We start from the raw sequence: 16,244 nt of genomic DNA on the forward strand, positions 1-16,244 counted from the left end.
ATGGGCAACTATCCCTCACAGCCTCGCTTTCATCCCTGTTAAATATCAAAGATGGCACTGCTGTGAATAAGGTCTATAAAGAACTTTTATTTTTAAGAGGGTACATCAACATTCAATGATAAAATCTGACACAACTGGCATCTTCTAAAATTCAGAAGAGTTCAGAGCAGAGGAACTGGGTCAATGGCAGCACAATGACCTCTGGGTAAGAAATCACTGAATTTAACTGATTATTCAAAAATGAGGTCTCCAATAAGTTATTAATGACCTGATTATTAATTTGTATCTATTAACAATAAATCACAATCATTGTTGTTTCAGGTTTTGGGAGACTGTAGAGCCTGATAGTAGGCTGGATAATGAAGTGTTGTTTCTATGTCATCTTTGGGCTGTTTGTCCATGTAATGATACTTTTAAAAGGATCTGTGAGAGAAGCATTTTTAAATCTAAGTTGATATATTTTAAAACTTAAGGTTTTTGTGCAATATTTGCAGGTAGACTGGGAAATAATTTTTGGGCCCTTGAAATTTCCGAACCAGATCATCTCTAAATGTTTGTGTAGTGGGTTTGAACGGTTTTCTGGCTACCCACTCTTTGTAGTGTTAAGCTTCACCATTGTGTCGACGCACTGAATTTTTTAAAATAGTTCAAAGTTACTATTAGATTTAATTTTATTACCTTGACAAACTATACATCATTAAAAAGATATGAAAGCTTTAGCGTAAGTTCTGCCAGGAAGACTCAATCAGCGCGTCATGTATTATCTCACTTCTAACCAATCATGTGCTAACACTCGCAGTATAAAAGATTGGTTACTTACTATTGGTTCCTTTACCTCCGGGGGGTCGGCTGCGCCCCTGCCTTCGTCTTCAGGCAGGATATGCAGCTTCCGCTACCCTCGCATTGCGCGCTAAGGACAGGGCCTATGCTAAAGAACTTTATAAATTTATGCTTGCTGGGCTGTTAATAAATATACGCTTGTTATATCAATTTATCTCCCGAGTCTTTCTGGTAGAAATAAGATTCAAGTTTCAGTATTTGACCACTATTGTATTCTGAGAAACTTATAGTGACAGTTATGTCTTAATTTGTGTCAGGAGTTATGTAATGAAAAAATGAGTCGATACCTTTAGTATGAATTATGAGCATCAGCCGTTCCCATTCAGAAAAAAACTCCTGTGCTGTCGTCATGAAAGCGCTTCACAAAACAACGTCCCTCAGGGCTTTAGCTCAAAAATGTGCAGATTTGGAGAAATATTGATAGATTCTCATAGGTTTATGTCAGATTTCTATAGAGAGGAATAATATTGATTGAATTTATACCCAAATGTGCCAATGTAATCATTATGAGCGCTGGAAACTCTGATGTACTGTGTTTTCAATACACACTGGCAGCCTGAGGGCGCTATATGCACAGTATAGTCCATATATGGAACATGAAGAAGAGCCATGATCATGTGACATTCCAGGAAGTCCCTGACACAAACAGAGATATATGATTTATCTGTGTTCTTCGAGCCATGTCAGGTATTTTCATAATAATAGATTATATTTATAATGTAATGTTAATCGATATAGACTTTATCATTGTGCAGAATACTATAAAATAATATATTTTCTGTCTGATTTTTTTATCCGAAGCCAAATCAGATCACAGAAGGTTATTTAAAACACTCGACTTGCGTTATAAAGTAAGTTTGGAGCACAAACATGGTTTTAATCTCATAAATTGTCGTGTATTGATGGTGTGCTAAGCTAACATGCTACCTAGCCCAAGATGCACCTGCCACCTAGCTGTTATTTTTATAAAAAAAAAAAAAAAATAGTAATGCTTACTGAAATGTTTCTTTTTTTCAAGAAGGCCATTTGATACAGTTGCAAATGTGAAGTGAGAACTTTGATAAAAGAAATGAGGGATTGAAACGGCGTGAATAGCCAGTCGTTAGTAATTATAATGCAGACAAAAGAAAAGCATATTTAGAGCCATAACCAGTCTGGAGAGGTGTGAAGGTGTGAATGTGTGCAGGAGAGACTGACGCTGAATGGGGCTCGTCTGCACCACAAAACAATAGAGACAATAGACTGAATAGATGCTTAGATGATGACTAAACATCAGTAGCATTTTAGAATCTAATCAAAATAAAGTCATTTGACACAATCTTTAGAAACATTTAATTAAATACATAGTTGTAGACTTATCATCTTCAGATTTTAAATATAACATGGTCAGACATGTGGCTTTAGCTGCAGTGCATTTCTAGATTGATACAATGCCAACTTCAATTTTATTTTCATGAGGATATTTCATAAAAATAAATGTCTAATAACTTTACAAAACTTTTAAGCTATTTATAACAATTTTGTTCATTATGACAATAATTAATTCTGAATTTACAATAAACTGCCGAGTGTCAGCTTTCAAATGAGATCATACTTGTGCTTTTAGTGCAAAGGGTTCATGAACTGTAACTGTTTTAGTTTGGGTATGTCATTTCTGGGCATTTTTCATTTCTGCTGGCTAATAGGTTAAAGGATATGCTAAATCCAGCAACCATGTGAATAAAAGTTTTAGAATAATAATAATAATGTCCATATGCTGCTTAAAGAAATAATTATCATGTGAATATCCTTTATCTGAGACCTTTATTTTAAATCTACATTACCAACAGTATAGTAGATGGCACAGAGTTTGTGTTTATTTCTGTTAAAAATGAAATTTTAGCATAAGTTCTGCTGGGAAGATTCAATTGTTATGTCACTTATTACCTTCTCATCTATCCAATCGTGCTCTAATACTTGTAGTATAAAAGATCGGTACTTACATATGTCTGAGTTCGCAGATACTGACGCCTACATTCCCCTCCATCCTCCCCACCACCACCAGGATGGTCCATACCTCATACCTCCCAGAGGGTCGGCTGCACCCCTGCTTTTGTCTTCAGGCTGGAAATGCAGAATCCGTTACCCTCGGACTGCGAGCTACATCAAATAACTTATATCATAATACTTGCTTTTGCTGGGCTGTTAATAAATGCATACTTGTTACATTATTTTGCCTCCCGGGTCTTTCTAGTAGAACTAAGACGATTAACCATTATGAAATCATCTTCATAGAAGAGCAGACGTCATGCACCTGGATAATGCATGTTTCTCATCGTTGTGTTCCCTCAGCACATGCACATCTCTAGGCTCTAGGCCGAGTGTTTTATGTCTGTATAGAGTCTCATACATCCTCATGGCTGCAGGATATTTTTGAGCATATCAAAGATGGGAACATAAGCAATATTTTAGGGCTGTCCCTGACTAAAGATTTCTCTAGTTCACTAGTAGTTGTTCATTTAAGTCATTATTCGACTAATTGCACGTTTATATCACGTATATTTAATTTAATTATTTAAATATATACTGCGGGGCTGTGCATAAACCTGGCAACAAAGCACAGACAAAAGTTATGATTGTGTCTGAAAAAATATCAAGGAGACATTTTAATTGTTTATTAATAAACGTGTTTTCCGAGTCAGTGTCTGCTGCAAAGATGAAGTTGATGATGCAGAGTCTCGTCATCTTCAGCATCATTACTCCAGTCTTCAGTGGAACATGATCCTCCAGAAATCATTCTAGTATGCTGATTATTATTATTATCAATGCAACTTTTTTTTGAGGATTCTAGCCACATAAAGCTACTCTCAGACATGACCTTGATTTGCAAATTTCTATAGGATTTATTTGAAATAATTAATATAATACTGCTTGCCCTCTTAAATTTTCACTTCATATTGTCAGAGGCTAATATTTTGAGGCAGGCAACACTGTGTTTCTCTCTTCATTACCCAGTGTTGTACTGGTGAAACTGAGGGCGGGATATGACTCGTCATATTTTCTTAACTTTTCACCACGATGACCGCGCCACAACAGAGACCATCTACTGGACGTGGATAAAGCAAACGTTGCAAACCCATTTGTCCTTTGTGTCAGAGCGCTGAAATCGAAATAGAACGGGGCAGCAGTTTACCATAATGGATTTGTCGCGTCGCACCGATAGTGTCTGGTGTAGATGCATTGTTTTAATATTTGTTAGAGCTATGGCTTGTTCACAATCAGGAAAGGCCAAGTGGAGCAAAATTTAAAGCTTTATTAAATGTTCTGACACCTCAAATCTTGTCCCAGAAATCAGCAGCCATGGGTGACGGTGTTATCTGTCAAAGACTGAGGAATATGCAAGTTGAAGTTAGAATTTTAATTACTGCCATGAATTCCAGATGACCACTAGAGGTCATTGTGTCTGTTTCATGCTTTCACAAACTCTATTATCAAGCTTTGTTTTAAACCTCGTCTTCCTCTTTTTATTGTCATGTGATTCATTATCTTTTGTATAAATAGTCCAGTGTTGGTTCTGGTCTTTGTCTGGTTTTGTACCTGTATGATCGTGTTTTCTGGTGAGTTTCTGCTGTTTTATTGTTTTTCTCTTGTATCTCAACATCATTCCTTTTTCTTAAAATGATCAGTTGCTCAAAGCTTTTCAGTAACATTTATGTTGCAGCAATCTGGTAGTTAGTGGTCTAGTAGTCATTGTTTTTACATCTGATCCTGTGACAAAATTTTAGTGTATTTTATTTTATAGACATCCAAGTACTTGCAAAGCTTAATGTTAAGGATTAATTTTTACTGGTCCGTTTGTGCCAATGGTTCACATTTTGACTTGCGCTGCCAAAATTTTCACTGGCCCCCCACCATAAAAAAAAAGGAAATAAATAAAAAATCTTGTTTCACATAAGTTCTTTGTGATTTTAATCCCATCTGAATCTGCCAAGGGTTTTTCTCACACAACCTCTGTAAAAAAATTTTTGGCAAACTAGACGGTCCTCTGAGAAATCTAATCCCGTCTGAATGCAAATGTCTCTGATTGCTGATGTTGTATTATCCTAATGCTTTTTTGACCTACCTGAGCTACCATTTTAATATCAGTGTATTAAGAGTAAGATGCTTGTCAAGATTTTTCTGCTCACTTATGTGGGTTTATTATGAATATAGCCACTTCTCTAAACTCGTGAAGTTTACTTAGATAGGGTTTTTAGAATAAATTAAAATTATATCAATAAATAACTTAAGACCTATACGTCATAGATTACCTTCTGTAATGGCCAAATCTAGAAAACAAACACCCACCTGTGTAATAAACACTGAGTTGTTAGTCCCGTCTTAATCTCTAAATGAAATCACAGACGCCCAGTGATAAGAATTATAACTTAAATGTTTAACTTAAAACTAGCCCTGTTCGAACAGGGTTTATGACACCAAATTTTAGATACCAGTGAAATTTCATATTTCTCAATTCCAATTTTGATATCAGAGCAAAAACTTCTAGCCTAACTAATATAAATTTCAATTGTTGTTACTAAAGACAAGTAATCAGTTAGTAATAAAATAAGAACAAATAATAATAATAATAAAAAATAATGCAATAAATATCAATTAATAATAAAGTGCTTTTCAGGTTGTTAAGTTGGCCTAATTGAATAATCAAATAAATTAATAAAATTAAATCTGTCCAAAGCAATCACTTGGATTAAATCACTCGATTAAAATGGATTTGTTTTTCGACACCTTTTAAGATTCATCAAGATTGAACTCCAACAACATATCTGACACGCAGGGCCGGATTAACAATTTCCTGTGCCCTGGGCAACAAGACTCAAGAACTTGGTGGCAACAGAGTAATTATTAAATGTTTCAATATAGCCATTCAATTATCTTTTGACTGCAACAGTGAAATAAAGCAGACAGCTAGGGAAGCCTTAACTTAAAACCAGAGATTATTTCTAAAATGTGAAATTATCACCAGCCATGAAGCAGGCAATGAGTGTGTATGGAGTAAAAGTAAACCATTGGCTACACTGTTGCATGTAGTTCAAAGTCAAGATCATGTTTATTGGGTCATAATCAACTATATCAACATTTAATGTTGATGCACTACGATTCTTATTATTTTAACAAATGGGCCTTACAACTGGCCTCCTTTCAAGACTGAACTCATAAACACACAGACTTTTTAATTATTAGGCCTAATGGCCTATCTTTGCTTTAAAAGGTGAGTCTAACAACACACTGGCATTCCAGACCAGGGTGGGAATTATACCGCGGCCACGCGGCCATGGCCGCCGTTGCCCTACACTTTGGCCTTCATGCCCTGTGAAAAAAAAATCATCGTACGGCCACAGTGGCCTGTGTGCCCTGGCCCTGTCCAAGTTCCACCCAAGTAGTCTCTGAACTTCAATTAGTTTGTGGATTCGCGCAGGTGCAGTGTCATAATCACATCGATGATCTCACGCATCAAAACAGCAGTGCAAGAAGCATGTAACGTCAGCACCAACAGAAGAACGACACTCTGTTGTCGACACTGGTGCATAGATATATACACTAGATTTCGCCTTGGCTACGGCATTCGTTCATGAACTGCCGTAGCAAAGGCGAAATCTATATGTCTATCTATGCACCAGTCTGCGCACACGTCACACAGCAGGAAGCGCGCGCGCCCTCAGATCACTTGGACGTCGCTGTGTTACAAGAGGTAAAAACGATATAAATACTGTTCGTTTTCTCACATAAACCGCTCGTTTCGTGTCTTAGGCCATCAATGTGTACTTACGATGGGGAATTGTTTAATTTGGACGATGGGGAATTGTTTTAATTTGGACTCTGTGGATGCTCTTTGAGACCGTGACCATAGACCTGCAATGATATGACTGACAGACAAGAACGGTTTGACCTAAAAATATCAAAATCTATTTGCTAGTAGATAAGTGCCCTTTTCAGAAAAGGGCCCTATGCAAGGTTCCAGAGGTAACGGCGTCGGCGCACTGAAGCGTTTTTTTTTTTTATAGTTCAAAGTTACTATAAGATTTAATGTTATTACCTTGACAAACTATAACTTACATCATTAAAAAGATATAAGACTCACGTTTCAGTATTTGACCACTATTGTATTCTGAGAAATTTATATTGACAGTTATGTCTTAATTTGTGTCAGGAGTTATGAAATGCAAAAATGAGTCGATACCTTTAATATGAATTATGAGCGTCAGACGCTCCCATTCATAAAAAACTCCTGTGCTGTCATCATGAAAGCGATTCACAAAACAACGTCCCTCACGGCTTTTAGCTCAAAAGTGTGCAGATTTGGAGAAATATTGATATATTCTCAGTTTACATCAGATTTCTATTGACAGGAATAATATTTTATTGAATTTATAGCCAAATGCGTCGATGTAATCATTATGAGCGCTGTATACTGATGTGCTGTGTTTTCAATTCATACCAGCAGCCTGAGGGCGCTCTACTGAACATTATAGTCCATATTTGAAACACATGAAGAAGAGCGTTCGACAATGCAGGAAATTATTAATTTATTGGCATTTGTGGTGTTTCTGAATGCTTTTATTGGCATTTATGTTGTTTCTATTGTTGTGTGAGGGTGTATACCTTCTGGATGTAATGGCGCTCTCTCTCTCTCTCTCTCATTAAAAAATGTTTTTTTTTTATTAAAAAAGTCATAATCCATGTCTTATTCCAAATTAGGATGTTATGCTATCAATCTGAATGGGAAAACCATCGAATTGTATGATGGCCTTTGTGCCCTGTCATATGGCCTTGGTGCCCCCAAAAAAAAAAAAAAAAAGGTGGAGGCCAAATGGCCTTGCCCCTAAAATTACATAATTCCCACCCTGTTCCAGACTATATGTGAATAACTCTTTCCACTGTTCCCTTACAATTCGTACCATTCAGCGCAAGCACCGTTCCACTGTGATGTTTCCAAGCACATTTTTGCGCATGTGAAGAGGATGTTTTTTTCTGTCGATACTGGAACGTAAGTGAAGTACAAAGCCTATAATAAAGAATAGTTTACCATCCAAATACATGGCGAATGTTGAAAGTGTCACGGGACGGAGGAATCAAAAACGGCAGGCAGAGATGAGGGATCCAAATGTGGAAATTTGTGGCAAATTTATTGTGGAATATTTTTAGTGTATTTTTTAAGCATGCAGCAAACGATAGTTCTTACGATTGGTTAATGGTTAACCGGTTTATTATCATTCCTGTATATATAACTAGATCAAATTAGTGCAGAATCAACTTTGCGTTGCAATCGCGTCAAGGAGTCTTTAAACTCTTGCTCTTGGTTGTTCTCCATGTCTCACTGCTAGCTTCAACACTGGTGGTAGCCTGACTGCTAGCACTAACGTTAACGTTAGCTGTTTCCACGGCCACAGGTGAAGGAGGGATTTCAGCATTATCACCTTTTCTCAGAGAGCACTGATTTGAAGTAAAAAATTTGGCTATTTTTGGAACATGTTTCAAATTGTAGACTAATTTAAATTTTCTCTTTTTAATTTTCTTTTAGCGCTCCCGCTTAACTGCTTCTCCATCTTCCCACTAATTTCAAATTTCAGAGCGTCAAGTCACGTGAGTCGACGTGACAGCTCGCCCTTGCTCGCTGCGCAGGAAGCTACAGACTGTTTTTGACGTGATTTAACAGTATTTTGATCGAACGGGTTGCAAAAATCTGTATATAATTAGGAAAGTGAGGACTGCGTTTAAAACGTGATCTAACATAATATTTGACGGTGCCCAGGGCCCTTTAGATGTCCTGTGCCCCTGGGCAAGTGACCAGTTGCCCTAATGGTAAATCCTGTCTTGGTTTTTGGTTTAGGACTCTTATTTTGATGTTATGTCCATCCTGATCTTTCTGTTTTCCCATTCCTTCTGTAGTTACTGTTTGACTGGTTTCCATGGTGTCTGGTCTGTTCTTGTTTGTTTCTATGGTTACCAGTTATGTGTCAGGGTGTGGTGTAGGTCGAAGAAGACAAAGAGGCCAATGGCTCCAATACATACGTTTTACTAACTCACTCTGATAGGCACATACAAGCAGAAGGTTCACATACACCAAACACGACGTGACGTGACTATGACTATGACTATGACTCTGTCTATGACTAACCATAGACGAGAACGGACAAGGACTAACTGAACTGAGAGAACTAAATACAGACACTGATGAACACTAATTACAGAAACACAGGTGGAACAGATAATTAACTAGACACAGGTGAATTAACTGAACTGATAATGATGGAAAGACAAGTCCAATGAAAAAACAAACTAAACAGAAACACAACACTAACATTATGTTCACCTGAGTCTTGTTTAGTTTCTCTTTTACCTTTGTGTTATGGCCCTTAGTTTCCTCAGTTCATTGTCTGGTATTGAGTAAGTCTATGCTGTTTTTGCCTTGGATTACTCCTTGAATGAAGATGCTGCACAGTTGGCTCAAATCTCATTTGCTCCTCTACTGCAATATTACAATATAGGCAGATCCATTAAGATATTTATGTAAAGAAAAAGAAAAAAACACTGGGCAGAAGCAGACTCAGTAAGGGAAGCAAACATTACACTAACTGTAGATATTATCTAGTACATAATGTGTTATACGGGTTATGATGATAATGATTTATGTCTGTTTTGCAGTAAATTAAGAAAAGATTTTTTAATGCACTGGTTCAATAAAATAAATCTTCAGTAGTGCAACTTTAACAGCAAAGAACAGACAGTGTGTGACATTATAAGCAGATTGTGAATCAAGTGACACTAGGCCACATGTTCAATGCTTCTAATAATACTTTTAATGCTTTCATTTTTGAACAGGTTAAGCTGTCATGGCTACTGTCAAGATGATCCTCACTGTCCTTTATCTGCTTCAATACAGCTGTTTCGGCTCAGATGTGAATTGTAAGCAGGGAGACTGTAAACCCATCCAGGACACCACACAAGTGTTCTGCGAGTGTCATAAGATGTTCCGCGGTCCAGCATGTATTATTGACTATACAGATTTTGAAGATAAAATCAATGGTATGGTCTATAAACCAGTCCCTGATCTGACAGCAATTTATTTCAGTGTGAAGGAGCTGAAGGACTTCACTAAAGAAATAGTTGAGTCTGTTCGACATGACATCCAGTGGACACAAATCTTTGTGAAATACAGCAATGTGACTGAGAAGTTTCGAAACATCAGCACACTGCATACACAACTTAAAAACGGTACAATAACCCAACGCCACTATGTTTCTGAAGTTGGAGCTGAGTTCACAGGGGGAAGCTCTTTCCAACTTTATCTCACAGACTTTCACCACATGATGATGGGCACTGGATTTGGAGACAAACACAACATTCTGGATATTTTTCGCAAGTCACTGGTCCAAGACTCACAAAGTCAGTCTGGAGAGCCAGTAGAGTGCACAAAATACTACAGTGATCAGATTGATTATTTTGTGCGCTACATGTTTGCTCTTGAAAAGGAAGCTGTTTTAGCTTGGTCGAAATATCTACTGGTCACTGGAAAATCAGAGAATATTGATTTACTCAAGAAGATTTTCCAGGATTATGTCTCACAGCAGTGGAGACTCTTCAGTAAAAATGGATGTGGCCCTCTAAAGGCCGGGGATCTTCAGAACAGCCACTGCGAGAAGCTCTACCACAGCACAGCCCAGCAGCAGGTGAAACTGAAATGTGGTGGATCACACAAGCCTTTCCCCGAGATCGTGGTGTGCTCTGGCGGACAGTGGAGTGCCTCACCTGTGTGCTACGAGGAGCAGGTGAACGGGAGAGTCGAGTGCAGATCTGAAGGTGGAGCCACTGTCTGCAAGGCCACATGTTCATCTGGCTGGGGCTCCGCCACACACCCTGAGCCATCTGAGTACAAATGCTCACAACCGCCCTGTCCTTCCTTCATACCACACCAGTGTAACAACTGCACACAAAACAGCGTTTGTAAGGACAATGAGGTCTGCACTGGAGCCTTTGGCACATGTCGTGACACATGTCAGGTCAAACCCTGTGGAGTGAACGCCAAATGCTCGTCCTCCTCCAATCACGGCAGTAGCTGCACCTGTGAGAGCCCATGGAAAGGAGACCCATACAGTGGCTGCAAGAGTCAGGACCTCCAGTGGGTTCAGACCAGAGATGTGCCCAGCAGTATGAAAACTCTTTTACTCTACACTCACATTAGATTAGGCTGATTCTTAATCTGAATGTGCTTGAAGATTTTTATGACTGAGCTTCTTCTTACAGTTCAATTCTGTATTTGATCCCATGTAATGGAATTATAAAATTATATAATGGAATTACAATGCAATGGACTGATAAGCACGGAAAACTAAAGTTGTTGTGCACTTCATCTTTTTGCTCATCTAAGACAACAGCCTTATATCTTCAAGCTACAAAAAACTTTGATTAACCCAGAAATCCTTGTTTTTTTACAGATGCTGTTCGTTCTAAAACCCAACTTGCAGTGTGCAAAGCGATCGGACCAGACGGTGGGTGGCACAGTGGATATGTAAATTCTCAAAGCTGCAACTTTGAATATGATGGGAAAAGTAATCAGGCCAGTAGCTATGAGGTAACTCAGTGCAGTACATTATATTTATATTTAAAACACTACGGATAACAATTACACGCAGGACAGTTAACAGACTGTAGTCGAGGAGATAACGCCTCTCCTATTTCTTCAGAAATGACTGTATTAATAATCTGCAGGTTCTGGTTGATCCGTGTGGAGGACGTGGTTGGATATGGGTGGATGGGGAACAAGGGAACATGGTCTCGTATGATGAATCAAAGAGGTTTCCAGGAGTCAAATACTACGTGTGTAGGTTAGTGCCAATACAAATGCAATTCATAATTCTCAATCTGAAGAAAAGTAAATCTTTATGATAACTGAAAAATAATTGAATCCATCTCAGAAATGACACATCTTATTGAGATTACAATAATTCGTGAGCTTAGAATTATAAGGTTCTATCTCCACTTTTGGTCGAAATTGAGTTTTTGACATAATCTGATCCATTAGGTGTTTATTAATGCCTGTGTGGTGTTATTTTTGTAAAAAAATATGTTGTTAGTAGTTATTAATAAAATAAAAAGGTTCCATCTCTCCATTGCCAGCTGGGATGTAAAAACTTTGATGCTCAATATCTCAGAACTAACCTAAACGGAGATAGAACCTTATAATTCTAAGCTCACGAATTGTCACGTTGTGCACGTCTCTGCTGGTGTTCTAATGTGCTCTTTGTCACCCAACAGTGTAAAGAGTGATGGGCTTGTAGGGAAGCTTTTCAACACGCGAAATGGCTTTATGTGCCATATTCCCAGGAATGGAGGTACTAGAGATGGAAGTTTCTATGCTCTGGTTCCACAACCATGTCTCTGAAGACACTTCACCGTGATTCACTCTTCAGTGCTTAAGTTCTCTAGTTAAATTTTAACCTTTGGATTGGTGGAGGTGCTGTATTCATCTTTCGAAAGACAGACTGAACCTACACACACAGATGGAAAGGAGTAGCCAACTCTCGCAAAACATTTATGCAAGTGCTACAAACGCATATGGTTGTTGTTCATAATTTTATTCAGTTGTTTTGCAGTGGGATCTTTTAAGGATTAAAAAGAGTTCTAAAAAGTATTAGACATTAAAATTTCATGAGTGAGCGAGTGGAGTACATTTCCACCTACAGGATGTTATGTACATTTGAAGTAAAATCCAATGTTCTCTGCACAGTTACTATGAACTCTGCTTTGCTGCCATCATGATGTAAAATTTGACAGTGTGCAAATTTCAATGACAAATAAATGCTTCAATGAATGTTAATAAATTCACATTGGATGTCTGCGTCAGTGTTACAGGCCAAAATAATGGTTGTGGGTTAAATATTTTGTTGTTGACATTGTACATGTGTTTAAATCGAGAGAATAAAATGCGTATGATGCAACTATTTACTTGATGATGGTCCATGGGTAATTTAAAATAATGTTGCCATAAATAATCTAATGAGCTGCATAGAGTTCTTTTTCACGCTTGCATTGACAAGACAAACACAAAATTGTCAAATGCCCGTTTTGTTGAGTATACTCATAAACATAGTCTTAAATGAGTTAAAAAATGTTAAATACACGCTAAGAGTTGAGAAAATGTGATGTGCGTCAGATCCGGGTCATGTGGGACAGGTCTTAAAGTGACAGCAGCCTAATAAACCTACTGCTGCCTGTTATTAAAGGGCCCCTATTATGAATTTTTGAAAATGACCTTTCATGTAGTGTGTAACATAGCTCTAAGTAAATGTAAACATCCTGCGAAGTTTTAAATCTGAAAGTGCACCGTATATAAAGTTGTTGTCTTTCAAAAGTAAGAGTCAACTCTGAGTCAATGAAATGAATTGTTTTTCAAACGAGTCATAAGCCGTTTCGTTGTGACGTCAAGACGAAACATTAGCATATTGCCTGCCCACTTATTGCGTGCGCAGACACCAAGGAAAACTTGAAACCCCAAACACTCTACAATGTGAAGGTAAAGCCAGTTTTTTTTCACTGCCCAAGGACGAGCATGTGAAGAATCAGTGGTTAAAATTCATCGTTACCATGATACCACAGCAGTATAATCCTAAACTTTTGCTGTGTTCCCTTTATTTTACTGACGACTGCTTCTCAAATCTCAGAGTTCAATGCAAGATTCGCAAACCGCTTGCTTTTGAAAGATGGTGTTCAAAATACTTAGTTTTGAGTTTTATATTGTGTAGGTCTCCAGCTATCTGGCTAACTCACATTATTACTGTCTAACTGAAATACTTCTGCTAATCAGCTGTGGGCCACTATTACCTAAAACTGTGTCTATTAATGCAGATTGTCTGTCGATCTCACTGGTTTGAGTAAAGATTAAGCATGGAGCAAGATTTGTTTTAACAACGTTTATGTTACATCAGTCATTAACTCTAGAGTTCGGCTAATGTATTGCATAACTTACATGCACTGTTATTGATACAGTTTCCACGTCTTCACCGCAATATATGAGAAAAATACTCGGTAAATAAATTAGTACAAGTAAAATAATCAGTTGATGGACATGCACTTGTTAATGCTGATGCTGAGGAATTACAGTTGCAACATCTCATGTACCTCAAACTGAGTAACGTTAGTGTATCACTGAGAAACGTCCTGCTCGAGTCGTCCTTGCGATGGAGGTTCGGGCTGAATAACTAGTTCTTCCAGTGTTTCATTTTCGGACTCGCGCTCACATTCATAATGGTAAAATCAACGTCATTGTTCGTTACTGTCTTTAGTTTACGGTATAGGAAGCCTCAGGACATGCAGAGCTGACGTTGTTATGGCAATGGGAGTTTTTGTTTTCGATGCATGCAGTACGCGGTAAACATATAACAACAGACAGCTGTCTGGCCAATCAGAGCAGAGTAGCTCATGGAAAGGAGGGATTTATAGAGAATGATTCATCTGACGAGTCGTTTGAGAATCATTGAAAATCTGGTGATGTGCAAATGTATATTATGAGAAAATGAAACAGTTTTTTGACCTTTGATGCATGTAAACCTGTTATAGGAGACTCCAAAACAACATTAGGAAACTTTAAAATAGTATAATAGGGGCACTTTAATGTTAAACAAAGAACAAAAGATAAAGAGAAAATCACTCACTGTAGTGATGGGTCGTTTGCGAATGAGCCGGATCTAAGAGCCGCCTCTTGTAGGTGAACGTCAGGAGCTGGCTCGCATATCTGAGAGCCGACTCTATTTTTAAAAATATAGCCTATAGAAATGAAATCATTATGTAGTCTAATAATGAAATAATGAATGATTTTAATTGTATTTAAAATAATTGACTAATTCAAAGACCAACAAAACAATAATTATATAGGCCTAAAGGTGCACACACATTTGTTTTGACTGTCTGATTAGTCTCATATTCTGTTCCTGTCAATCATACACACGATGTCAACCAATTAAACTGCTTGAGGGAGGGCCGAGCCAACTGACACAATAGAGATGCGGATAAACCCCGGATCGGGCAGATGACATGGCGAAAAATAATATTTTTATTAAATTCGGGCGGGTGGCGGTAGAATCAGTCAAACGAAAAAAGTTTACCACTAAGCAAACCTGCAAACTATGAGCCCAGCTGTCAGTATTGGAGGAGGCCTAAACGTCTCGTAGATGAGACTGCCTGGGTTATTTTGTTATGATATTAGTTATATTTTAAAACAGCCAATCGTAGACTACCACTCGTGGAATAGGCATTTAAAAGAGAGACAGATTATGGTCTGATATGACATCGGGCAATTGTGTCACCTACTGACCAACGTTAAATGAAATAAATCAGGTCCCAGCCACAGAAACAAAACAGACAGTCAATGTGTGGATACAACAAATAGTCTTTATTGGGACAGCAAGCACTAACTAGAAATAGTGTTACGTAGGGGAAATTCGCTCCAGCTGTCCTCCCTCCAAAAAGTCAAGCAAACACGTCCAGAAGGTCACGGCAGACGTCCGACCCACAGGAGAAAGTTACGGTACTCTCGGCAGCAAACGCTGAGGGAGATTCTGGTGTAACCAAGGCAGTCTTCACAGCAACACTGGGCCCAGGAGCCCAAGATGGATAATCCAGAGGCTAGAAGAGAGCACCAAGAATGACCACCAACGTCACAGATAGCAGGTCACACTTACACTGTAGTACGATAAAATATAATTACGGCCCTTCAGGCAGCATTAGAGCGTTGAGGGAGGTTTGAGGATCAGAGAGCGTTGAGGGAGGTTCGAGGATAGCCACAGTCTTCAGGACAATGCCAGCCACTGGAACCATAAGATAGGTATTGCTGAAGCTAAAAGCAAACGACCACAATGAACACCAACACCACAGAAAATGGACACACATTCACAATGTGTGGTAATAAAATATAATTACGGCCCTTTAGGCAACATTAGAGAGCGTTGAGAAAATCCAGCTGCAGTATACCGGTGGTCAAACAGAGATGCCTGGGAACTAGTGATGTGTCGTTCGCGAACGATCCGTTCATTGCGTGCGTCACATGACAAATGAACCAAAGACTCGGAAGGTAAATTAAATATTTATGTTCCCTGTAAATTATCTTTGGCTGCATTATAATGATTTCTTCAGGTGGGTGTGTAGGTGGTTCTTCTGCGTAGGTGGATGTTTTCGGGGAATTTGGCTGTTAAAAGTATAACATTTAAAGCCACTTAAATGAACGAAATGACTCAAATAAAGATTCGTTCATTTTGATGAACGAGATCGAACGAGAGAGTCAGTAAAATGATCCGAACTTCCCATCACTACTGGGAACTTGGGCTTCATGTGCAGAGCAGGGAAGTGCATGGAAAATGGCAGCAGATCAGCAG

At 38.4% G+C, this 16,244-nt stretch overlaps 1 protein-coding gene across 1 annotated transcript; it reads left to right on the plus strand.

Moving 5' to 3' along the window:
- Nucleotides 1-4,352: 4,352 nt before the first annotated feature.
- On the plus strand, nt 4,353-12,818 carry LOC311081139 (uncharacterized protein). The gene is made up of 5 exons (XM_084111551.1): nt 4,353-4,436; nt 9,700-11,025; nt 11,313-11,449; nt 11,587-11,702; nt 12,133-12,818. Exons 2-5 carry the CDS (start codon nt 9,711-9,713, stop codon nt 12,257-12,259), a joined length of 1,695 nt encoding a protein of 564 aa, XP_083967677.1. The 5' UTR covers nt 4,353-4,436; nt 9,700-9,710; the 3' UTR covers nt 12,260-12,818.
- Nucleotides 12,819-16,244: the final 3,426 nt, after the last annotated feature.

Source organism: Abramis brama (genome assembly GCF_963993115.1).
Source record: "Abramis brama genome assembly, chromosome: 4".
NCBI lineage: Eukaryota > Metazoa > Chordata > Actinopteri > Cypriniformes > Leuciscidae > Abramis > Abramis brama.